The sequence below is a fragment of the Cetorhinus maximus genome, chromosome 7 (assembly GCF_964194155.1).
Source record: "Cetorhinus maximus chromosome 7, sCetMax3.hap1.1, whole genome shotgun sequence".
Taxonomy (NCBI): domain Eukaryota; kingdom Metazoa; phylum Chordata; class Chondrichthyes; order Lamniformes; family Cetorhinidae; genus Cetorhinus; species Cetorhinus maximus.
This window is the reverse complement of record NC_135885.1, coordinates 46009366-46035941: the sequence shown is the minus strand read 5'-3', so window position 1 is coordinate 46035941 and position 26576 is coordinate 46009366. Positions and strand designations below refer to the sequence as shown.

Below are 26576 nucleotides of genomic sequence, written 5' to 3'. Positions count from 1 at the left end.
CTACTCCCACTTGCACATTCATAGAGATATACACAAACTCAAGAAAAGATTGTGATTCCAGAAGTGGTGTGCATTTAGGTCTTAAGAGCTCTTTCCCATGTTTGTTTTTCCCTGTGGTGAAGCCTTGAAACAATGCAGGCCGGTGTGAAGAAAAGACTCTGAAGTTTTTATGAAGGTGGATTCACTTTTGTTTGTTGGTGGCGGTAGCATATTTCTCTTGTTCCACTCCAGTCAAGATGCAAAATCAAAACTCTGGAGCAAAACCCTTGTCTGGTTCCTTAGCTGGAGAGGTCAACCATGATCTCTACCTTCTGGGTGTTTCTTAGGCAGGATCTTGTTCCTTCGCTGGCCTAGATGCTTTAAGAAAATGCCTTATTAAATCTCCTTATCAGAAATATAAAAGCAAAAAACTGTGGATGCTGGAAATCCAAAACAAAAATAAAAATACCTGGAAAAACTCAGCAGGTCTAGCAGCATCTGCAGAGAGGAACACAGTTAACGTTTCGAGTCCGTATGACTCTTCAACAGAACTAAGTAAAAATAGAAGAAAGGTGAAATATAAGCTGTTTTAAGTGGGGGGGGAGGGGGGGGGAAAAGTAGAGCTGGATAGAGGGCCAGTGATAGGTGGAGATAGCCAAAAGATGTCATAGACAAAAGGACAAAGAGGTGTTGAAGGTGGTGATATTATCTAAGGAATGTGCCAATTAAGGGTAGAAAGCAGGACAAGCAAGGTACAGATAGCCCTAGTGGGGGTGGGGTGAAGGAATCGAAATAGGCTAAAAGGTAGAGATAAAACAATGGATGGAAATACATTTAAAAATAATGGAAATAGGTGGGAAAAGAAAAATCTATATAAATTATTGGAAAAAAAGGGGGGGGTGGGTAGTGCGGGTCGGAAAGGGGGTGGGAATGGAGGAGAGAGTTCATGATCTAAAATTGTTGAACTCAGTATTCAGTCCGGAAGGCTGTAAAGTGCCTATTCGGAAGACTAGGTGCTGTTCCTCCAGTTTGCGTTGAGCTTCACTGGAACAATGCAGCAAGCCAAGGACGGACATGTGGGCATGAGAGCAGGGTGGAGTGTTGGAATTGCAAGCGACAGGGAGGTCTGGGTAATGCTTGCGGACAGACCGAAGGTGTTCTGCAAAACGGTCACCCAGTCTGCGTTTGGTCTCTCCAGTATAGAGGAAACCACATTGGGAGCAACGAATGCAGTAGACTAAATTGAGGGAAGTGCAAGTAAAATGCTGCTTTACTTGAAAGGAGTGTTTGGGCCCTTGGACGGTGAGGAGAGGGGAAGTAAAGGGGCAGGTTATCAGAAACCCAGTTTCTGTCATGTGACCAGAGCACCTCTTCCCATTTTGCTCACAAGTAGTTTCTGATGGCTGGGCCCTTGTCAAACAGTGGAGTCTGAGTGAATTGCCCATTCACATGGCATTGTGAAAAAATGGGGCTTTTCACATCCATTCTCTGGATTTTGACTTTTGCGTCAAAAGGTTTGTAAACGGTATAGTCAAGCCAGTTTTTAAAATGAGTTGGAGAAGTATGGTCATTAACCACTGGAAGAGTCGTTTGCACTTTAATGTCAATACATGTCCAGATATGAAGATTAGCTCAGGGGGTCTTGTAGTTAATGTGTATTGGCAGGTAAGAAAACAAACTTCTGATCTCTCAACTCCATTATGTTTAAAGGAAAATGACCATTTCAGGTTTATACTTCAAATTCCTAATTGCATGAGCTCGACAATATAACTACTGTGGCTACAAGAGCAGGTGAGAGGTGGGAATTCTGCAGCAAATAACTTATTTCCTAACTCCCCAAAGCCTGTCCACCATCCACAGGACGCAAATCAATAGTGCAAAGGAACACTCTCCACTTGTCTACTTAAGTGTAGCTCCAACAACACTCAAGGAGCTTGACATTATCCAGGATGAAGCAGTCCATTTGACTGACACCCCATCCACCATCTTAAACATTCTCTCCCTCCGCCATTGGCACACAGTGGCAGCATTGTGTACAATATACAAGATGCCCTTGCTAAGCCTCCTTTGACAGCACCTTCCAAATCTGTGACCTCCACCACATAGAAAGGACAAGGGCAGCAAATGCATGGGAATGCCACCATCTGCAAGTTCCCTTCCAAGCCACACATCCGTCCTGACTTGAAACCAAGTTGCCGTTCCTTCACTGTCACTTGGTCAAAAAGCTTGGAACTTCCCTCCAGACTGCAGTGTGGGTGTACCTACACCAAATGGACTGTAGCAGATCAAGAAGGCGGCTCACCACCATCTTCTAAAGGGCAATGAAGGATGGACAACAAATGCTGGCCTAGCCAGTGATACTCACATCCCAGGAATTAAATTTTCTAAAAAATATGTAAATGTAAACAAGTGAGTTATATATATTTCTTGATTTAATTAAACTTCATTGACTTGAGGAGCTGACCAGCTGTCAAAACAAATACTGTTGAATAATTTTCCCAGTAAGTAGTTTTTCCATTTTAAGGATTCTGTACTTTACAGTTAAGTCTGAAAATTATTATTTTCACGACTTGGTATCTGATAACGGATTTAAAATAGAACCATGCATAGTAGAGTTTATATAATATGTATTCACACTAATTTTTAGCTTTTTTATATTCATATAAGTACATAATTAAGAGATTATACACCCTTCACAAATTGCTAGTTATTACACAACCAAAAATATCTCTAAAATTGGAATGCTTGCAGAAAGTTATTTCGACACTTCTCATATCAGACATACCTAAGAAATGAAGTGCTGACCTGGTGAAGCTACAACACCGAACTATATGTCTGCTAAACTGCAGAAGCAGCATGCTATGGACTGAGCTAAGCAAACCCACAATGAACAGATCAAATTAAAGCTCTGAAGCCCTACCATATCCAGTCAGGGGTGATGTCAAACAATTAAACAATCAACCAGAGGAAGAGGCTCCAAAAACATCCCCATCCTCAAAGATGGCAGATCCCAGCATGTCATTGCAAAAGACAAGGTTGAAGAGTTTGGAAATATCGGACAGAAGTGCTGAATAGATGTTCCATCTGGGTTTCCTTCTGTGGTCCCCGGTCCCCCACATTACAGATGGCAATCTTCAGATTATTTGATGCACTCCATGTGACAACAAGAAATAACTGAAGACAATTCATACAACAAAGGCTAAGGGACCTGCCAACGCCCCTTAACATCAAGCATTTGACTGAGTGGGGCAAGAAGGAACTCTAGCAAAATTGAAGCCAATGGGAATCAGGGGGAAAACTCTCCACTGGTTGGAGTCATACCTAGCACAAAGGAAGATGGTTGTGGTTGTTGGAGGCCAATCATCTCAGCCCAGTACATCGCTGCAGGAGTCCCTCAGAGCAATGTCCTAGGCCCAACCATCTTCAGCTGCTTCATCAATGACCTTCCTTCCATCATAAGGTCAGAAGTGGGGATGGTCGCTGATGATTGCACAATGTTCAGCATCATTCACAATTCCTCTGATACTGAAGCAGTCCATGCCTGCATGCAGAAAGACCTGGACAACATTCAGGCTTGGACTGATAAGTGGCACCACACAAGTGCCAGGCAATGACCATCTCCAACAAGAGAGAAACCTAACCATCTCCCCTTGACATTCAATGGCATTACCATTGCTGAATCCCCCATTATCAATATCTTTGCAGTTACCACTGGCCAGAACCCAACCTGGACCAGCCACAAGAGCATGCAGGTCAGGGGCTTGGAATTCTGCATTGAGTAACTCACCTCCTGACATCCCAAAGCCTGGCTACCATCTACTCGGCACAAGTCAGGAGTGTGATGGAATACTCTCCCCTTGCCTGAATGAGTTCACCTCCAACAACACTCAAGAAGCTCAACATCATCAAAGACAAAACAACCCGCCTGATCAGCAGCCCACCCACCACCTTAAACATTCACACCCTCCACCGCGGGTGCACAGTGGTGGCAGTGTGTACCAGCTTACCAGCTACAACTGTGGTTCCCAAATCCCAAAGGGGTCACAGAGACAGCATTTAGGATTGCGAGCTCCCCCTCCTCTGAGGCAGCAATGGCGACTGTGGAGAGGATAGTATCCAGTTCAGAGGCACTGACAGGACAGCCCTGGGCCCAGTGGATCGATGCCGCCCAATAACAACGGATGGACATGAGCCCAGAGCACTCTTTAACCTCAGAAAACACTTTGACAGTACCAAATGGACCCAGGAAATTTGTGTGCTAACTTGGCACAGTCAGAGGCAGCCAGGTGTAAATCAGTAACTGACTGATTGTGGGGAAAAACCAGGAGGTCATGTGGCTGAGTCGGGAAGGTGTGTGGCGGCTTCAAACTTTTCTGCGTTTCTGCTCCTGTCTGTCTGTTTTACAAGCTTCGCAGGTACTGGCAACTAGACCAAAAGGTGGGGAGAGGTGGTGATTACTGAGGACAGAATTGTCTGGTCCCACGGGTGGCGTGCATCATGGTGGGCATGAGTGGACAATATGGCAAGAAGGCCAAAAATTGGTTTTACACCATTGTGAAATCAGTTTGTGATTGCCCGCTCCACCCGTCAATAGCAGGCTGCCTTTCCCACTGCCACACGTTGGGAATCTAGGCTGGGATTTTCCATGCCCGCTGGCGTTGGGCATGTTCGGTGGTGTGAGTGGGCAATATGGCGAGAAGGGCAAAAGTTGGTTTGACGATGTCATGAAACCAGATTGCAGTCATCTGCTCAGCCAGTCAATGGCGGGCTGCATTCCCCGCTATCAGATGTCGGGTACCTCATGATAATACATCAGCATATCATTATAAGGCCAGTGTGCTGGAATCATCCCACCCGCTGGATTGTCCACCCACGTCGGCAGGAAAATGGACTGGTGCAGAACACATCTTGACAAGTGTGATGCACAAAAGTCGGGACTGCCCTGGCCTTGTTCACATCGTGGACATCCAAGGAGTAGAAGATGCTGGAGCCCGACAGCAACAGGATCCTGAGTTGGAAGGCCGAATCCAGAGGCTCGTCATCTGGCTCGGACCTCACAGATGCCTGATCTCTGAGTTAGATGCACACATGTAGCTGCTGCTGCTGCTGTCTTGTAAATAAAGTTCAATGTTACCACCAAGAAAAGTTGCCTGGAAAATCAACTCTATAACAGAGAGAGTGTGAGCAGGACACATGGCACTGCATGGAATGTTTGTGTGGTGAGTGGAGCCATGGATGGGATAAGGACGCGAGCTCCAGAGGCTATGAGCCTGATGGAGATGTCAGGGTGTGTGTGAGAGTTAGTGGTGTTGTCCCTTGAGGTGTGAGATCCCTGTGGATGTGTGATGGGTTTGTGAGTGTGTGAGTTGAGAGTGATGAGAAGAGTGGCTTACCCTGGCGGAATGGATGAGACCATTCGTCCTGTAGTGGCACTGGGTGGCTGTCCTCTTTTGCAGGGCATTGGCACTGATGACCACTGCCACTGCCTCCCAAGCTGGATTAGTGAGGTTGCTGTCCATCCTGCGGCCAGAGCAGGGGTAGAGGACATCACGGCGAGTCTCCACTGTGTCTAAAAGGCACTCAAGGGTTGCATCATTGAACCTGAGCCTGCAGTCTTTTTGTCTTTCAGAGCCATGTGTTCCATGCAGCAGTCATAGGCTGGAAGCACTGAGAGGTGTGCACGCTGCTGGACTTTAAATATGGCACCCGGTGCGATGAAGCTGTGAGGTGATAGAGTGGCGGGTGAATGAGAGCCCGCCTGTCCTGGAAACGGCTTATTTCCTGGTATTTGCATAATTAACGTGATAGGTTTGGGATGATACAGATTGAGAAGCCACCATTGCAGCCAGCGGGTAAAGCATCGTTTTGCCTGCCCGCGACTGCACATAGTGCAAATCAAGGACGATTCCACCCCTAATTTGAATGCTTTAGCATCTCAGTATAAGCCCAGGTCGCCAGAATCATTCCCCCTACGCTGGATCATCAGGGCACGTCCACGTGATTGCACGCTGACGTGTTTCACAACTGTACATACATGCACCTGGCGAGCTGCACTTCACTCAGAACTCCGAAGTTTGTTTGCCCACCTTGCTTCAGGCAGCACTCGCAGTCATCAGCGCCAGGCTTCACAGGCAGCACCACAACACTTTTAAGGGAGCTCACAGGCAGATCTCTACCTTCCAGACCAGCCGTAAGGCAGGGGTGGGTTTTTCAACAGCTGCAGAGTTAGGACTTGCTTGGGGAAGGGGGAGAAGTGGCCTCAGGCAAGGGAAGAAGCTGTATGGCGAGGTCTTTACTGGGGAAGGAGGGTATCCCAGGGTGTGTGTGGGGGCACATATTGATCTGTGCAGGTGGCCTCAAGATAGCGAGGGCTGAGGAGGCAGTCTCCAGAGGAGATAAGGCCAGGTGGAGATGTGAGGGTGTGTGTGAAAGAGTGAGTGGCAATGTCCTTTGAGCTGGCAGTGAGTGAGATGCCGATGAATGTGTGATAACCTTGTGAGTGTGAGTTTAGAGTGACGAGATACTTGCCTTACCCTGGTGGCACAGATGAGATCATTCATCCTTTTTCTGCACTGAATGGCCAACCTTTTCTGTACAACGTTAGCACTGACCACCACTGCCACCATCTCCCATGCCAGAGTGGTGAGATTGCTGGACCTCTTGCGGCCAGAGCAGAAGTGCAGGACATCACAGTGGGCCTCCAAAAGGCATTCCCGTGACAGGTCACTGAATTCTTCTTGGCTTTCCCTGGAGCAGTCCCGGGTTGCAAGCAGTTGAGAACTGTGTGCACGGCTGCAGTTTAGATATGGCACCCGGAGTGAGGAAACAGTGAGGTAATGGTGTGGCAGGTGATTCAGAGACCGCCCGCCAGTGAGATGGCGTGTTTCCTGTGGCTGTATAATTAATGAGGCCGGAACTAGACAATATGGTGCGAAAACCCATCATTGCAACCAGTGGGTAAAACATTGTTTTTCACGCCCGCTATTGCACTCAGTGCAAATCTGGGATGATTCCGCCTGGTGTGTGGAACGAAGTGGGAGAGGGGAAGGGTTGATTACTTTGTGTGAGAGAAGTGGGGGAGATGTGCAGGTTTTTGGGATGGGGCTGATTACAGTGTGTGTGTGTATATGTGTGTGAGTGGCTGATTGCTATGTGAGGGGAGGGAGCAGAGAGGCTGATCACTGCGTGGGTGGGGGAGAGAGGGGCTGATTTTGTTTGTCTGTGTGTGTATGTGTGTGTGTGTGTGTGAGTGTTTGTGTGTGTGTGTGTGTGTGGGATGGTAGGGAGCGGGACTTCACTGACCACATAGAATTAAAACATTTTTACAAAGTACTTTAAAACACAGATTTTCATATTTATATGACATATTGTAAGTTGATCTATGATACACAAACTTTGATAATTATATACTAAATGTTACTATGCTGCTTTCTTGCAGCTGTTTTGTTTTTGCTGGTGTCTGGGGTCACATTAATTTTCAAGTGTTAAAAAGGAATCACATTGGAAAATACTTTGGGCCATAGTGATCCACAAGATGCACTACAAAAACTCAACAAGGCTTCTTCGACAGCACTTTCCAAACCCGTGACCTCTACCACTAAGCAGAACGATGGGAGCAGATGCATGTGAACACTACCAACTGCAAATTCCCCTCCAAGCCACACACCAACCTGACTCGGAAAGATTATTCTTTAAAATATGTGTCACATCCTGATGGTGCAATTGGATCTTGACTGCAATTTTAACTCGACAGCTCGAGCACAAATCCAACACGTCTGCCAGGTGAAGACAGCTGGAAGAGAATCAAAGTCAGAAGAGGAAACAACAATTTTTTTAAACTTCCTGTGAGTCGCACCAGGAGAGCTTTGTCCATCCTCAGTCCTCTGATTCACCCTCCCCTTCCCAACTGAGAAACCCCAGATGGATGGGCCTCTGGGTTTTTTGTCACTACCACCCACAACTGGTCGGAAGTCAGGTGCCTGGATTTAAATGAAGCCTGAGGGTTAAAGTACTCTGGGTCTCATTTCTGGAGCAGTGTTTGAGTTTCTAACTCAAGCTGCTACCCATCTGCCCAAATCTCATTCAGAGTTAAAAATCAAGCTTTGAATTTTTGCATCCCAAAGTGAATGATTAGTTCTGACCTGTGTGAAACATGTTACACACACTGAAGTTATTCATGGGGAGAATTTTCTGAATATCGGGCGGGCCAGTTGGGAGCAGGCACGGGCACGGGCGGGCATGGAGCCAATCGCTGCCCACATGGGCACAAAAGAGCACAGAAATCTCCCTGAGGCATGGGGGTGCCTCAGGGAGAATAAATTCATGTTGAAATTTTTTAATAAAGATAAAAATTATTTACGCACGTCCCCTCATGTGACAGTGTCACATGAGCTGGGACATGTTTGTCAATTTATCAGAATTTATTTATTGCTTTTATTAAACCTTCGTGAAACCTCATCCCGCCTGGTTGGACGGGCAGCTCTGTTAATTGTCTTAATTACTTCCCTAATGGCCTTAACAGGCCTTTGACAGTTTAGCGGGTGCGCAGCCGCCTCCAGCACGTGTCTGTCGAACGAAAGATCTAAATGACGCATGCCCCAGGTGACCGCTTGTCATTTTACGCGTCGGCGTGCCGGGCCCATCCCCGCACACTGACATCAAAATTCTAGCCCATGCTATTCAAAGATACATTGTGTTGTATTATAATATTTATTCCTTCATTTTCTTCTATAGCATTTTTATGTTAAAATGCTAAAGCTCTTCACGCAAGTGATTAATGTTCTTGAGAAGTAAGTGACTGTTGTTACATCGGCAAACAAGGTGAACGTTACACATAAACAATTCCTACATTTAATGTCTTTACCAGCCTATTAAATCATTCCAAAGCATTTTTCTTCTATTTCATTGGTTATGAAGCTTTAACTGTTTGCTAATATTTTAAATTAAATTAACACTGAACGTGCTCTACAGTTAGTGGCCAAAATGAATGTTTTGAACATGTAGCCTTCTCTCATCTAGCTTTGCTTGCCCAGATACCTGCCTTACCTACTAAAATTAATAATGTGCAGATGATGTCATGTATTTCTAATTTCTCTCTATAAAATGAGCTGCAGGATTCAAATCTGGCCTCAATGTACAGTGCCATTTGGGGTTGAAACGTATATCCATCTCAAGCAATTCATGTGCCCACATGTTTGATTACCAGAGGCAAGTTAACAATGCCAACCTACATTTAAACAAACATATTTTCTGAATTGGCATACACATTATCGTATCATACAGATCTTAAGCCACAAATTCTCTTTGGTCACTATACTTCTTTCTGCTTTGACATTACCTTTCACAAACTGTCATTCTGCACTCATGCTAGAATCCTCATGGTTGTGCATCATAATAGATAGAAGCTGATATGTTGAGCTTCCACAATGGATAAAGATATTGTGTGGCATAGACCAGGAGATCGCAACCCAAACAACTTACTTTAATATTTCATGTAAATTCCAGCTCCAATTCCCAGTCTGTGCTGAATTCATCTCAGCCAGGATAGCCATTGGTGTGCTATAAAATACTTCAATTCCCTTAGGATAGGGATGGAAAACCAACCAAAATCCCATTTTAGATTACTACCCATTGTGCTTGTGTAGACATTGGGCAGAATTTAATGTCTTCCCTGAGGCGAGTTTGGAGGCAGAAGTGGGACATTTAATCAGGCAGGAGGGTGCTGGATGTGGACCCTGCCTCCTCCCCTCCTCTGCCTCAAATAAGTCCCGGGGCAGGAAGGCTTGTGGACGGCTTTCCCGCTCCGCCGCCAGTGGGGCCCTTAACTGAGAAATTAATTCCAGCTTCAGGCCTCACGCTCCCCCTGCTGGTTGAATAACGGTGGTGAGTGGGAGCAGTCACCACATGGGAAGCCAGAAGCCTCAAAAGCAAACCCCGTCAGAGTTAGTTGTGGGCTCACAGGAGGGGGGTTGGGAGAAGGTGCGTCATTCAAAGGCACTTAGCATCTTATCGAGGCATCCAGCATCAGGAAGTTAGGGGCCCCACCCTTGCTTCCAACCCCCACAAACCCCCTCCCACTACCCCCACCCTGTGATGTCCATCCAACCCTTACTCACCTGTGGCATGGGTCCCTTGGCGATCCTTGGGTGCATTGCCAGCAGCTGCCACAGCACCTATTGGCACAGCCTGCAATGAACAGCAACTGGCCTCTGACTGACTGACAGATCTCAGGGGCCGACTTTCCTCCCCTGGAGCCCTTAATCCTGGGAAGGCCTGCTGCTGGCGACTCAAATGTGTTCAGCACTCAATTCAGCAGGCCTTCTCCAAAGGAGGTGCCACAGAGCTCCCCTGGCTCTCCAGCCGGCGGCAAGACCCCTGTCACCCATTGAATGAGAACAGGATTGGACTCGGAGTGTGACCACACCCCCACCCCCCCCCCACCTCTAATCCCCGACCCTCACAATTTAGATGCCATGATGAATGTCTACTTGGGTGAAATACCAGAGTTTGCAGTATCTGCGGAAGAAAAGCCCAGCAAGAGTCAGCCTTCAGGAGAAGACAGAGACCACATTAATTATTAACCTGCAATAGTTAATAAAATTATTTCCATTATCTTTTCTGGCCAAATCATGTAAGCATTCCACTTATAATCTTAATCCCATGGGCCCTGAAATTTTGATAGGGATCCAGGTGTAAATGAGGCAGATGGGATTAAAAGGTTGGAAAATGGGGAGGAGTTCAGTTCCACTGGAGATTCTGTCCCATTCACATCTTTAAAAGAAATTGTGGTATTGGGAGGTTAGGAGGAAGGGTGGCTTGGGTAAATTTTCCACACAGTCACACATCCCCGCACATCAAAGGGAATGTTGGGAATAGTTCCTCAAGTATCTCAGGAGATGCTCCCAGAACCTCCTGATTGATTACCTTTGGAAAATACCCATATAGTTTCCTGATAATGAAAATACCCATATAGTTTCCTGACAAATTCAGCACAATAAGAGCTTACTGATCTCAGTTTTGGAAATTTCAATTGGCTCCAGCATTTGTAACATTTTGGGGCAGAGAATTCTAGATTGTCACTTTGTTTTGTGCGAAAACATACTTCCTGATTTCACAGCTAAATAGCCCAGCTCTAATTTTAAGATTACCCACATCAGATTAAGTAGTTTCTCTGTATCTACCCTATCAAATCCCTTTGTCATCTTAGGCACCTCAATTAGATCACCCTTCACTCTTCTAAACTTCAGGGAATACAAACCAAGTTCATGCAACTCATAATTAAATCCTTTAAATCATGGTATCATGCTGCTGAATCTGCACAATACCCATTCCAAGGCCACATATATTTGCTGAGATTTGGAGCCCAAAATTGAATGTCGTGCTCCAGATGGTGCCTGACCATACAGCTGAAACATCATTTCCTCACTCTAGAATCCCAGCGCCTTGAGATAATGGCCAACATTCCATTAGCCTTTGTGATTACTTTTTGTACCTGTACACCAGCTTTTCATGATTTGTGTACATGGGCACCTAACTCTTTTCCTCCTCCACAGTTTCTTCTTGTTTATTCATCATTTAGAAATTTTTCCAATTTCTGTCCCAAAATGGATGTCCTCACACTTCCTGTAGTAATTATGGTTTTATTTAGTGTGTAATGTAATTTTAAGAATAATACTTTTTAGGCATGATCACATAATCTATAGTGACCAATAGGAGAGTAGCGCAGGCTACCTTGGCAATCAGTGTAGAGTTAGGGTTGGAGTTGAAAGCACATGTGCGGTTGCTGCTGAGTACATTGTAAATAAATTTAAAGTTTCCACCCCGAGAAGTGTCTACAGATCAGCCCTATCACTAATAGTACAACCCGGCCCACCCTGCAACACTCCCTCATATTGAATCCCATTCTGTCCTAGTTTTGCCCATCCACTTAATAGGGATGAACTACAACAACCTATATTTATATAGCGCCTTTAACGCAATGAAACATCCCAAGGCTCTCCACAGGAGCATTATAAACAAAATATGAAACTGAGCCACATAAGATGATATTATGTCAGATGACCAAAAGCTTGGTCAAAGAGGTATGTCTTAAGAAGTGTCTTAAAGAAGGAAAGTGAGGTAGAGAGGTGGAGAAGTGTAGGGAGAGAATTCTAGAGCTTGTGGTCTGGGCAACTGAATGCGTGGCCACCAATTTCAGAGCAATTATAATTGTGAATGCACAAGAGGTCAGAATCAGAAGAGCACCTATATCTTAGAAGGTTGTGGATTGGAGGAGATTACAGAGGTAGGGAGAAGCAAGGCCATGGAGGGATTTGAAAACAAGGATGAGAATTTTGAAATCAAGATTTTGTTTGAAAAGGAGCCAATGTTACTCAGCGAGCACAAGGCTGAAAGGAGATTGGGACTTAATTGTGAGTTAAGACATAGGCAGCAGAGTTTTGGGAGACCTCAAATTTACAGAGGGCAGATGTGGGAGGCCAGCCAGGAGTGCGTTAAAATAATGGAGTCTAGAGGTAACAAAGGTATGGATGAGGGTTTCAGTAGCAGATGAGCTGAGACCGGGGTGAAGTTAAGCAATGTTACACAGGTATCAAATGGCAGACTTGGTGATGGAATGAATATGAGGTCGGAAGCTGATCTCGAGATCAAATGTGACACCAAGGTCAATTTTTTCTCAATTTTCTCATTCATATTTTATGATGTCCTCTCAACTTCAATATGTTATTACCTTGTATTGCATTGCAGGCTGTGATGTGTTATCTCATATGTAAATGCATTATTACTTCATATTAAAGTTACAGCGGCTGATTTTCTTGTGCATTCTTTGCCTGAGCATTGGATAGGCACAGCTCACCCAAAGTTCTCAGCACCTGTCCTGGTCCTATAAGAGGATGTGGTGGACCAATTGCGTGGCCTGGTGCCACCTCTGGGACAGCCTTCCCTCCTCTTACAGAAGCTTGTGATGAAAATGGGGCTAGTACCAGAGTCAAATCTGTTGAACCGACTGCCAGTCTCCAGGCCTGAAGGTCTTTGACAGGACTGTAACATTGTACTTGCCCTCTAAGGCATCCTTTGTATAGACCCTGGCCTCTTCAGATCCTCTATACTGAAGGAAGCCCAGACACAAGGCCCAGAATCAGCTTCTGGAGGTACATTTCAACCAGTGAACTTGAAGGACATCGCTTCATGCCTGATCTTGACTGCCTTGCATGATGTCCTGACAATAATGTCTTTTCATATAATTTTTGTATTTAGTGCCCATGGAGTATGCGTTTCCCCAGGGCAAACTCAGGACAATTGGATACAATGGCTATTAAAACAAGTAAAACAAGAACAGCACTTCACAAGAGCACTTTTATTGTGCAAATAAAATTGTTGTTTGCTTTGTTTTACATTGAATTATATTCAACTCATATAAATTGTTATCTGTGTGTCACAGTACAGGAAGGCCATTGCAGTAAAGATCTGAAACACAAAACAGGCTGCCATGGGTACTTTATGTGCTGACATAGTTTAAGTTGTGAAGAGAGCAAAGACCAAACTTCTCCTCAATACACCGATTTGGATTTCATTAAGAGTATTATTTCCAGACTGGCAAAAGGGTTTCTGTCACATTCACTGTGAATTAAGGATGTCAGTTCTCAAAAATAGCCTTGTTTTGCTTTCAGACTGGAATCTCCAACACGTTCTTTGAGCATGGATGCACCAAAAGGAGTTCAGATCAAAGCAAGAGCTGGAAACATTGAAGGCTCTTCTCAGAGGGACATTGTCTTTCATACTAGTGAAGGAATGGTGAGTATAATTAACCTCTACTGCTGATCAAGGTGTCCCTGCAAAAGCATGAATTTTGAAATGTATTCAAAATGATACAGTACTGGCTTTCTCTATTGCAGATATTGCAAAAAATATTTCAGCAGCATGTGAATGTGGATTTTGTTTTTAAATTGAGGAGGAATTTACTTTCTTCCTTTTGCTTTTAAGTGATGTGTTTTGTTTCCACACTATAAAAGCTTCTCCCTACTCTTAGCGTTAACCTTATTTGAAATACCAATCTATATTTGACCATATTCTGTTGCTTACTTGACCTTTCTGTCAAGGGAGGTATTTATGGTGCCACCACGTACTTCAGATAGTGCTGCATAATGTTGAATCTTGTTGAACATCGGCACTATGGACAACATTGTACCCTGGTCCTCCACAACAATTCTCCGTGTCTCCTTTATGAGTGCAATCCTCGTCCTTCATCCTTCTTCTTAGAGCAGGACCTCTGGGATATGAATCTCTGGGCTGACTTCTGTCAAACTCCATTGACCATTGCCAAACCCCATTTTCACTTCTGACTCCTCTGGTGTAGTGAAGGTTATGAATTATGGAGTGCTTCACATATAAGAAACTGCAAGGAAAGATCAGGGAACTGTTAGCTAATGTTGGCTGCTCTGTTGAGATCGTTGAATTTCTTCCTGTATTGCAAAGGAGTCCTGGGTTTCTAGGATGTGACACTCACCACCATAGCAATCTCACACCAAACTACATTCGTTGTAAGTCTTACATATCCTAAAATAGCCATCTCTCCCACCAAGACTGAGACATTAGACGGTTAAGCTACTGGTCTATGGGAGGGAGTGGAGTGCTGGCCTCTCTTGGGGATTAGAAGTTCACCTTAAAGAAGGATGCTCACAGAGAATCAAACACTGGGGACGGTATCTGTCAGTGTGCTGTATATGGCAGCTTGGATAGAGGAACCCACCACCAGTATGATCAGCACATTAGACGGGCCATTTGAAAGCACTGCAGTTCAGCAGGGAGCATGTAACCGCTCCAGGAACATCTGAAGCAGAGTCCAAAAGGCAGTCTTTGATTCCACCATTGATACCCAGATTACAGCCATAGAGGTCTCAGGTGCCAGACAGGAGAGAGCTGCCTCCTACCAGTAGTGTGTCCTTAGAGCAGGGTGTCTAAGAGCTGAGCTTCTGGGCTGATTTCCTTGGAACTCCATTTCCCGTCGCAAAATCCCACTTTCACTCTAACTCCTCCACAATTGTAATGTCACCATAGTGACAGTGTTGGATGAATGGTCTTCACTGTAGTGCTGCTCTGCTGAGGTCCTGAGAAAATGTACCAGTGACATCAGAAAAGGCTGCAAAGGGTAGATTTTATCCCCAAAACACCACTTCCCCATCTGCATTAGGAACTGGTGGAACTGTGGACACCCTAAACATAAAGATATTGTGACAAGTGAATATTCACTTGCATGATCTTGTGCTTCTGGTCATAAACAAGCACACTGAATGAGTGGCATCTTTTCTTGTTGATGTACATTTGGACATTGAAGAGGGAAGCACATATGGTCACATGTGCCACCGATGATTCCTTTGGTCTTGGAGATTCCTGGCACAGTGAAATACCAGCACTCTGTCATGTTGCTGCACAAAGTTAATAAAATTTCTGGTTGTAGAAGCCAATATGTTGGTAATTTGCTCCATGCATCTGTGCACAGTTGTTTGGTCAATGATACTAATGTCCTGAGTGACAGCCAGAAATGACTCCACAGCATGGAAGTAGAAGGTGGCAGTGAATTTGACAGCCACTGGTATGTGGTGGGAATGGGTTGCAGGTCTGCACGCAGTGTATGGTATAACTGAGTGACAGCCTGGCTTCATAAAACACAGCCTGTGCAGCCACTGCTTCTCAACCAAATGCAACGATCTCAGCTTTGGCATTGGCAGGTACGTCCCCTGCTTCTCCTCGCCAGACTATCTGCACCCTGTCCTTTCTACCTACTTCTAAGAATGAAAACTAATGTGGAATCCCCAAAAGGAAGCCCACAGTAGCCTGTGTGGTAAAGGACAATTTAATGGTAGTCCCAAAGCAAATGGTGAAAAGTTAAATGGTAAAGTAGTTGACCACGGAACAAGGGAAAATTGCATAATCATAAGGTTTTAAAAGCAAATGAGTAAACTAATTCCCTTAATTGTTACCTACATAAAATTACTTCAGGATAGTGCCCCATAACCCTGGTGTAATATATGCTGGTGTGAATAGGACCCAGCATAAATGCAGCAGGAACACTGGGGAAATAGGATGTGCTGTCTCATTTTCATGGGCCCACCCAAACATCCTCAATCTGGCAGAAATTATTGCAGAAAACTGCATGGCACAAAAGTGGACAGAGATCAGTTATGCTGGATCCTCACCTGATTTCCTATTACCACCAATAACGCTACAGTAAATTGAGGCCTCCCTGTCCAAACTCGTACATGAAGAAAGATGGTAGTCCTTTCAGAAGGGCAAAAAGTCAACGAAAAATATTTTAAAATTTTGTTACCTTACATTACTTTGGGATAATGAAATCCCAAACACCGGCTGAGTCTGAGCATATAGAACCCCAGAAACCACAGTTGGTGATATCAATGAACAAATGCTTAATATAACATTCCTCTGTTTGCTACTTTAACAAAGCTAGTAACATAGATTTGCAGAAAATGGTGGAAATACTCAGTAGGTCTAGCAGCATCTGTGGAGAGAGAAACAGAATTAACGATTTGGGCCTATGACCTTTCATCGGAGCATTTTTTTTTTGCAGTGTTTAACATTTCCATTCAGATAGAAGCCAGGGCAAAATTAGATGATCACGATAATCATTATTTTGCTCGTATCACCAACTATAATTTTCAGGCTAGGGCAATAGCGATTGCAGGTCCAGCAAGTGAGGGACCCCATGTGCAGTGCTGGAGGAACCTCAGCCTTTTCTCTTATCCAACAGGCACAACGTCCTTGCTCCCTGTGTGGATGAGGGAAAAGTCTGCAGGATGGATGAGTAAATTATCTCCAACACTGTGGTCGGAGACCATAGAGTCAGGGAAACAGATACTGTTCTCTGCAGCCACAACCAGGAGCTCTGAAGGTTGTGTTGCCTTTCTGGCGCCAGGAATTAGAACATCTCCGCACAGCTGGAGAAGAGCTTGGAGTGGGGGTTGGAGAATCCAGTTATTGTGGTGCATGTCGGATAGCATAGGTAGAACTAGGAATGAGGTTTTGCTGAGAGAGTTTGAGGTACAAGGGTCAAAATGCAAATGCAGAACCTTATGGGTAATAATCCCTGGATTGTTACATACAAATTAGCCTTGGGACACAAACAGATTAGAATGCAAATATGTGGCTGAAAGAGTGGTGTGGGAGGCAGGGCTTTCATTCATGGGACACTGGCACCAGTTACTGGGGAATGAGGATGCTGCTCTATTGGCACAGGCTCTGCTTATACTGGGCTGAGATCCATGCCCTGGAGAACTGAATAACTAGGACAGTAGACTGCGCTTTAAACTAATGAAAGATTCGGCAAAGAGTAAATTCTAAAGCAGAAAGAGAAATGTCAAGACTGTAGAGTAGGGTGGCTGTTTGGGCAAACACAAGCAGAGTGGGTCAGTAAGGGAAGGCGAGAGTAACAAAGATAATAGGGTATTAATGAGAAAGGTCACATCAGGGAAATATAGGAAATAGTTAACACAAAAGACACTATCTAAATATGTGAAGCATTCGCAACAAAATAGATGAATTAATAGAACAGATAGAAATTAATAACTTTGGTCTCATAATCATTACAGAAATGTAGTCAATGTTGGGAACTAACTATTCCAGGACAATTGATGTTTAGAAGAGATAAGCAAAATGGAAAAGAAGAGGGAGAGGTTAGTCCTGCCAATAAAGGATGATATAAAGACAGTAAAAAGAAAGGATCTAAGGTCAGAAAAACAAGAGGTAGAATCAGTTTGAGTGGAGCATTATTATGGGTGGGCTGCCCCCTGACCTTCTCGTTGGGTCGGGGGGTGGGGTTTGGTGCAGGGACCACGGTGCCCCAAAAAATCCAGCCTATAGAGTAAACAAGCCAAATTTGCAGTAATAGTGTAGAGTAGGAGTTCATGGAAAGTGTGCAGGATAGCCTTCCAAATCAGTATGTCAAAGAACCAACTAGAGAACAGGCTATTTTGGGTCTAGTAACGTGCAATGAGAGTTAGTTAATAACCTTATGGAAAAGGAACCTCTAAGGGTGACTGATCATAATATTATGGAATTTTATATTGAGTTTGGGAGTGATTTATTTATGTCAGATTCTAAGGTCTAAAATCTGAATAAAGCAAACTATGTAGGTATGTGGGGAGAGTTGACTAAAGTAAATCGGGAATCTTCATTAAAAGACATGACAGCAGATAAACAATGGCAAACATTTAAATAATTAATTAATAATTTCCACAAAGATCCATTCCTTGAAGGAATAAAATCACACAGGAAATGTGGCGAACAGGACAAGTTAAAGATAATATTAGATTAGGGGAAGAGATTTAAAACGTTCCCAAAAATAGTAGTATGCCTGAGGATTCGGAGGATTTTAGAATTCAGCAAAGAATGACCTTGAAAATGATAAGAGAGAAAATAGAATATAAGAATAAACTAGCAAGAGACAGTTTTTCAGGTTGGCAGTCTATAACCAGTAGGTTACCACAAGGATCAATGATTGAGCCTCAGCTATTTATAACCTGTATCAATGACTTAGGTGAGGAGACTGATATTCAAGTTAGTTGACGATACATGTTAGGTGGGAAAGGAGGCTGTGAGGAGGACACAAAGAGGCTGCAAAAGGATTTAAGTGGGTTAAATGGGTGGGCAAGAACGTGGCAGATGGAATATAATATGGAGAATTGTGCCATTATCCACTTTGATAGAAAAGCAGAATATTTTTTAAGTGGTGAGACATTGGAAAATGTTGATAACCAGTAGGATCTGGACATCTTTGTACTTGAATCACAAGAAGTTAACATTCGGAAACAGGAAGCCATTAGGAAGGCAAATGGTATGTTAGCCTTATTGCAAATGAATTACAGAAAAGGAGTGAAGGAGCTGGATTTTCCCAATGGGCTTCTGAACCCCATCATCAGGCCTAAATATGGGTCAGAAGCTCACACCTTGTATGAAACAGTCACTCATTTTGAGTGGACAATTAATGGCCAGAGGGCAGGCTCACTATTCAACTGAGGACAGCAGGCATGCTCTTGAAGCTGGAGAGCCAAACAGAGACCTTCCAGTTTGTAAGCACTGACAGGATGCGATGGAAGTTAAGTAAGGCTACAAGATGGAGGCACACTCTCTCCAACTCTTTGAAGTTTAACCTAAAAAGGGCTTTTGCAGCTAGGCCTACACTGTTGTGGGGGAGGGGTGGGTGGTATCGGAGGCCCACAACAGGGTGGTCTGAAGCTACTTATTCACCCAAGCAGGCAGGAAGGACCTGTAGGTCCATCTGGAGCACTGGCCCTCTGGGCTACAGCCAGGAGCCGCCTTCAGACAGTTAAACAGGCTCCCTCCACCTGCGGGAACCTGGAGACTGGTTCGAAAATCCCAGTCAACCTGTGTTAACAGGCCTTAATAGGCCCTTAATTGATTCAATTGGGGTAGCTCTGCTGTTCCCACCCTGCCTCCAGGGGCAGGATGGAGCCGGGGAACCAGGCTGGTGGAACTATTTTTAGCACCCGGGAATGGAATATAAAAGCAGGGAAGTTTTGCTACAGTTATACAGGGCTTTGATGAGTATATATAGAGCACTGTGGACAGTTTTGGTCTCCTTACTAAAGAAAGGATATAATTACATTAGAAGTAGTTCAGAGAAGGCTCACTCAACTGATTCCTGGAATGAAGGGGTTATCACATGAGGAGAGTTTGGACAAGCTGGACCTGTATCCATTGGAGTTTAGAAGGATGAGAGGTGATCTAATCGAAACAAGTGAGATCTTGAGGGGACTTAACAGGGCGAGTGGTGAGAGGATGTTTCCCCTCGTGGCAGAGACTAGAACTAGGGGACATGGTGAAAAATAAGGGGTCTCCCATTTTAAGATGGAGATGAGGAGAAACGTTTTCTCTCAAAGGGTCATGAGTCTGCCATTACCTTATCAAATAACGGTGCAGGCTCAAGGGGCTGAATGGTCCAACCCTGCTCCTAATTTGTATGTTTGCATATAAGTATCTCTGTTCCCGGTCCAAAGGAGACCTAAAAATCAGGCCCAAGAAGTCTTCCTACAATTCTACAGGATATTGATGAGTCCTTGCCTAAAGTACTGTATACAGCTTAGATCTCCTTGCCTAAGGAGAGATATACATGTCTTAAACAAGTGCAATGAAGGTTCACTAGAGTGATTCCTGGGAGGAGATGGTTGCCCAATGAAGAAAGATTCAGTAGGTTAGGCCTATATGCCGTAAAATTTCAAAGAATGAGAAGCGGTCTAATTGAAACATAAAATTCTTAAGGGGCTCAACAGTGCAGATGCTGGGATGATATTTCACTTCAATGAGAAATCTAGAATTGAGGTCCCAGTCTTAGAATAAGGGGCTGACCATTTAGGACTAAGATGAGGAGAAATTTCTTCACTGAACGGGTTGTGAATCTTAGGAGTTCTCTGTCCCAGAGAGCTGTGAGTGCTCAGCCATTGAGTGTATTTAAGACAGAGGGCAATAGATTTTTGGGTGCTAAGGGGATTAAGGGATATGGGAGTGGCAGGAAGGTGGAGTTGAGATAAAAGCTCAACCACGATCCTATTGAAGGTTACTGACCATCGCAGCATCCACCTGGCCACAATGCTACATTGAAAGCCACCAGTAAACAAATATTCCAAACCGACTTAATCAATTAAACCACCCAATATTCCATGCAAATATTCACCCGTGTGCTTTCCCTTAAATCCTGTCTTCTGTGTGAGTTTGCCACTCCTGGTGCTCCTACACAGTGCTACCTCAATGGCTGCAACATGGCTGATGGAACAATGCTAACTTTCAGTGGGGGAGACTGCAAGTGGCCTTGCAGGACGATCTCGAGCAACTCTGGCCCAAGAAGGCCTGGCTTTGGACTGCATCCTAGGTTGACTGGCTGTCAGACAGCAGTAAGGACACTGACAGAGGGCCAGAGGATGAAAGCTGTCATTGTGAGAGAGAGGACAGCAGGTTTATTCCCCATGGAGACACTGCCACTCCCCTGTGGGAGTTCTGAAGACGAATCATATTGGATTTAAAACATTAACTGTTTCTTTCACCACAGATGCTGCCAGACCTGCTGAGTTTTTCCAGCACTTTCTGTTTTTATACCATCATCTTTGATGGTTTCAGCCTCACCACTGGCCACAGCCTTAGTCATGGCCGCTCCAATGATAGCAAGCACCATTTCCTCCGTGAGAGTGAGAATGTGCAGCTGTGCATATTCCCCACTGCTTAGATGCTGCTGCCTGTAGAGATGCACCACCTTGCCCTAGGGGATCGGGAGAGACAGCGAGCGGGAGATAGGGGGAGTGGGAGAGATTGCAAGCTGTGGTGGGGAGGTGATGGGGGGGCGAACAGGAGAAACAGCGGGAGGGTGGGGGAGCAGGAGAGACAGTGAGTGGGAGGGTGGGGGAATGGGAGAGACAGCGAGCGGAAGGATGGGGGAACAGGAGAGACAGTGAGCGGCGGGTGGGGGAGCAGGAGAGACAGCGAGCGGGAGAGTGGGGGAGCGGGAGAGTTGGGGAACAGGAGAGATAGTGAGCGGGAGAGTGGGGGAGCGGGAGAGACAGCGAGCGGGAGGATGGGGGAACAGGAGAGACAGCGAGCGGGCAGGTAGGGGAGCGGGAGAGACAGTGAGCGGGAGGGTGTGGGAACAGGAGAGACAGTGAGCGGGAGGGTGGAAAAGTGGGAGAGACAGTGAGCGGGAGGGTGGGGGAACAGGAGATACAGCGAGCGGGAGAGTGGGGAAACAGGAGAGACAGCGAGCGGGCAGGTAGGGGAGCGGGAGAGACAGTGAGCGGGAGGACAGGGGAACAGGAGAAACAGCGAGCGGGAGAGTGGGGGAGTGGGAGAGACAGCGAGCGGGAGAGTGGGGGAGTGTAAGAGACAGTGAGCGGGAGGATGGGGGAACAGGAGAGACAGTGAGCGGGAGAGTGGGAGAGACAGTGAGCGAGAGGATGGGGGAACAGGAGAGACAGCGAGTGGGAGAGACAGCGAGCGGGAGAGTGGGGGAGCAGGAGAGACAGCGAGCGGGCGGTTGGGGGAGCAGGATATACAGTGAGCGGGAGGGTGAGGGAGTGAGACACAGGAAGGGGAAGTGTGTCAGTGAGTGTGGTGCAATGTGTTTAGCTAATGTGGCTGTCAGTACTGAATCACTGGCAGTGTGTGCAAGCTATGAGATGTGGATGTGAGACTTGCTAAGTGGGAGTGTGAGGTGAGCTATGAATGTGAGGTGTGAAATGTGGTTCATAGAGATAATTGGAAGGTAAGTGAAGGAGGGTGTGGGATATTGAACATTGTTTGGTGTTAATGATTCAGATGGCAGGATATGGCATTTAAAGATGTGTGTTCGTTAGCCTTGACCACTTGTGTGTGGTCATTAAACTTCGCACGGCATTGAATCCAAGCCCTTGGGGCTACACTGCTCGCATTGATGGTGGTAGCTATCTGCTCTCACTGCCTTTTCAGTCTCTGCTGCATCTGAGAACCTTGGAGCATGCTCTCTGCCCTGCTGTGGCATTATTCAGTGTTCTTCTTGCTCAGATGCTCTCCTCCAGACACTTCCAGCACCTATTGCAGAAGAATGCACCTCCCCTTTATGTAATGCAGGCCAGCTTTAAGTAGTACAAGCCTTGCACTAGCTTGGGACGCCTATTGATGTGCAGAGCCACTCAAGAGCACTTTTAGAGCTGAGTGCATGTTGCAGTCATGGTAACGAACAGGCAACATGTAGTTTGCATGCTACCTACATCGGAAGGAATGGGTGTGGGTCAATTGTGCACCCGATGCTCTCAGCTACTTTCAGTGACCAGCCAATTTTGTGTCTCTGTAGATTGGAACACAGTAAGGCCTTGCTTAACCTTACAGTTCCATTCCTGAAAAGTGCAGCTTTAAGTGAAACAACATTAAATGAATCAGATTTTCCCATTAAAGCTAATGTACAAACTATCATTGGTTCTGCTGAACCTTTCTCATCAGAAAACAGCATTAAAAGATTAAACCCTGTAAACTGAAATAATTTACATTGAAAAATTCCTATATTGGTAAATGAAATAACATTCAAAATATAATTAATTTTAAAATATGAATGAAATGCTTTCTAACAAACTAACTCTTTGCTAAAAGCCAACTCTTTTTATTTACCTCCAGCTCACTGCCCCTTCCACTCACTGTCTCTCTCATTCCTTCACTCTTTCATTCACTGTCTCTCCCACTCGCTGTCTCTCTCACTCTCTCCCACCCTCCCGCTTGCTGTCTCTCTCACTCTCCCACCTTCCCGCTCGCTGTCGCTCTGCTCTCCCACCCTCCCGCTCGTTGTCTCTCCTGTTTCCCACTCCCCACCCGACCCCGTCTTGCAATCTCTCCCACTCCCCCACTCTCCCGCTTGCTGTCTCACCCGCTCCCCCATTCTCCCACTCGCTTACTCTCCCGCTCCCCCATTCTCCCACTCGCTTACTCTCCCGCTCCCCCATTCTCCCACTCGCTTACTCTCCCGCACCCCCATTCTCCCACTCGCTTACTCTCCCGCTCCCCCATTCTCCCACTTGCTGTCTTCCCTGTTCCCCCCACCCCACCCCCGGCTCACTGTCTCACCCACTCCCCCACTCTCCCGCTTACTGTCTCTTCCTCTCTGTCTCTCCCACTCCCTGACTCTCCCGCTCCCTTTCTCCCGGTCCCTGTCTCTCCCGCTCGCTGACTCTCCCACTCCCTATCTCTCCCGCTCGCTGACTCTCCCACTCTCTGTCTCTCCCATTCACTGTCTCTCTCACTCCCTGCCTCTTCTGCTCCCTGACTTCCACTCCTGACTTTCCTGCTCCCTGACTCTCCCGCTCACTGTCTCTCCCGCTCACTGACTCTCCTGCTCGCAGTCTCTCTTGCTCCCTGTCTCTCCCGCTCCCTGACTCTCCCGCTCCCTGACTCTCCCGCACACAGTCTCTCCCGCTTGCTGTTTCTCCCACCTCTCCCACCTGAACACTTCTCTCTGTGAGAGAGGATTTGGGAGATGAACAGCGAGAGGCAGAAAGAGCAGCTTCGGAGGGAGAGCAGCTTCGAGTTGCAGGATTGCGGGAATGAACTCAAGCTGGAGAGGTGGTGAGCAGGAGCGCGGGTGAAAGGGAGGGTCAGCGAGAGGGAACTTTGGCCCAAACTGGGAGAGTTAGTGAGCAGTAGAGACCGCTCCAATATGATGTCAATCAGTCACAGAATCACAGAATCACAGTGCAGAAGAGGCCCTTCAGCCCATTGAATCTGCACCGACACGTGGGAAACACCTGACCTACCTACCTAATCCCATTTACCAGCACTTGGTCCATAGCCTTGAATGTTATGACGTGCCAAGTACTCATCCAGGTACTTTTTAAAGGATGTGAGGCAACCCACCTCCACCACTCTCCCAGGCAGCGCATTCCAGACCATCACCACCCTCTGGGTAAAAAAGTTTTTCCTCACATCCCCCCTAAACCTCCTGCCACTCACCTTGAACTTATGCCCTCTTGTGACTGACCCTTCAACTAAGGGGAACAGCTGCTCCCTATCCGCCCTGTCCATGCCCCTCACAATCTTGTACACCTCGATCAGGTTGCCTCTCAGTCTTCTCTGCTCCAACGAAAAGAACCCAAGTCTATCCAACCTCTCTTCATAACTTAAATGTTTCATCCCAGGCAACATCCTGGTGAATCTCCTCTGCACCCCCTCCAGTACAATCACTGCAACTTTATCACAATCATGCAACTTTACATCAGGCTCGGTAACTTTGGATGCTTAAACAAGAATACTGGCCCCATTAACTCCGCGATGATTAAAGCGAAACAATTTCAAATGGGTCAACTTAAAACAGGACTTGCTGTGTGTAATTCAGCAACATTAATTAAATAGATTTTTTCCCTCTTTTACAGGTAGTGCTTGATGCTGAGACTGTGAAACTACCCAAGTTGCCTCATGGGGCACAGGGTGGATCCGGAAATCCTCAGGGACTTTATGAAGTTTGCGTCTGTCCGGATGGAAAGCTATACCTGTCAGTTGCAGGAGTGGGATCCACCTGCCAGGAATATAGTCGGGTGTGCCAGTGAGCATCTCGGTGTCTCCTCGAACCTTCTGAGAACTTGACATTTCATCCAGCATTTTTGAAAACATTTCAATTTTTTCAGTAAATGCAGCTGCAAGTATCAGTGCCATAGCATCATAAAGAAAGTGGTAAAAGATTTCCTTCAACCAATATCTCTTCTAACCTGAGACATTAAGCAGAAAACCCTATTGCCCCAGAAAAATAGAAAATAATCCATTTCCAAATGGACAAAAAGAGCACAATTCAAAACTTTAATTTCAAATAGTGGAAGCAAACATCTAACTTGGGCTTAATTTCCATTGTTGCACATACAACATTGATAAATGCCCCATGTAACAGAGTGCAACAAGATGTACTATCAACAGTTGCCTCAGATGATTCTACTAATATTGAACATTTTTATAGGAAAGATATATGGACTGTGAATTATAAATCAACATTTTCTATCAGTGCATCAGTCTAACTTCTACATCTTCCAAATCTTACTTATGCCAACATGTGAGATTCATTTTTTTAACGATTAAGATACATTGTATTAATTAAATTTTGATACACTAAGAGCGGAGGCTGGGTTGATTTGGGCCAGTGTCCGCTTGATCTCTATGCAAAAACATTTTTTTTCCTGCAATAACACTTGAACCACAAGAGCTGTGCTTTTTGTACAAAACTACAATGTGGAATAAAATATCCAAAGCTTTACCATCTGTATGTAAACCACAGTATTCAAAGTTGCAGTACCCTTTCTTAGTCTTTTTATAAAGCTATGTTGAAATGTATAAAATAAAAGTATGCTATCCCTATTTCTGTTTGGGTGATTATTTTTAATCCCTATTATTTTGTAGGAAGTTATGTTTTATTGAATTAACCTATGGATGCATCGACTGCTATTTAGCAGGAGGGTTGGTAACTAGAGGACACAGATTTAAGACAATTGACAAAAGAACAAGAGGGCGCATAATGAGATTTTTTTTTGTTGTCCAGCACGTTATCATGACCTGGAATTCACTGTCCGAAAAGGTGGTGAAAACAGATATAATTGTAGCGCCAAAAGAGAATTGGATATATAGTTTTAAAGGGAAACACATGCCAGGTTACATGAAACGAACAGAGAGTGGGACTAATTGCATCACTTTTTAAAGAACAGGCACAGAAATGACTGGCTAAATGGCCACCTTCCACACTGCACGATTCTATAATCTACTTAAAATCTATGTGTCGTACATTTACTCCAGCTACAAATGAGATAACATATCCGGTCTGTACTACTGTCCCAGATAATCATCCTGGTTACTTTAAACACGCACATTAGCACAGCACATTGCAACCAGAAAATGAATCCACAAAGACTCCTATGCCATCATGTGGCCATGTGACACATTGTCCAACATCCCTCCACTGAAGCCTCTGTTAACACAGCACGATACAAGCCATTGGACCAGCGGCTCTGTGTTAAATGTAATCTACCCACGTTCTGGGCTGAACCAATAAAGTTGCTCTCAGATTGTTAGATATCATTTAAACC

General features: G+C 45.3%; 1 protein-coding gene across 10 annotated transcripts in view; it reads left to right on the top strand.

Moving 5' to 3' along the window:
* The window catches only part of sgcg (sarcoglycan, gamma), an 827414-nt gene extending 801560 nt beyond the window's left edge, over positions 1-25854 (top strand). For all 10 annotated transcript variants that reach the window (XM_078545431.1, XM_078545436.1, XM_078545435.1 and 7 more), the window contains 2 exons: positions 13647-13770; positions 24885-25854. In XM_078545431.1, coding sequence (XP_078401557.1) covers positions 13647-13770; positions 24885-25058 — 298 coding nt within the window. In that variant the 3' untranslated portion in view covers positions 25059-25854. The remainder of the gene's footprint in view (positions 1-13646; positions 13771-24884) is intronic.
* The last annotated feature ends 722 nt before the right edge of the window (positions 25855-26576 follow it).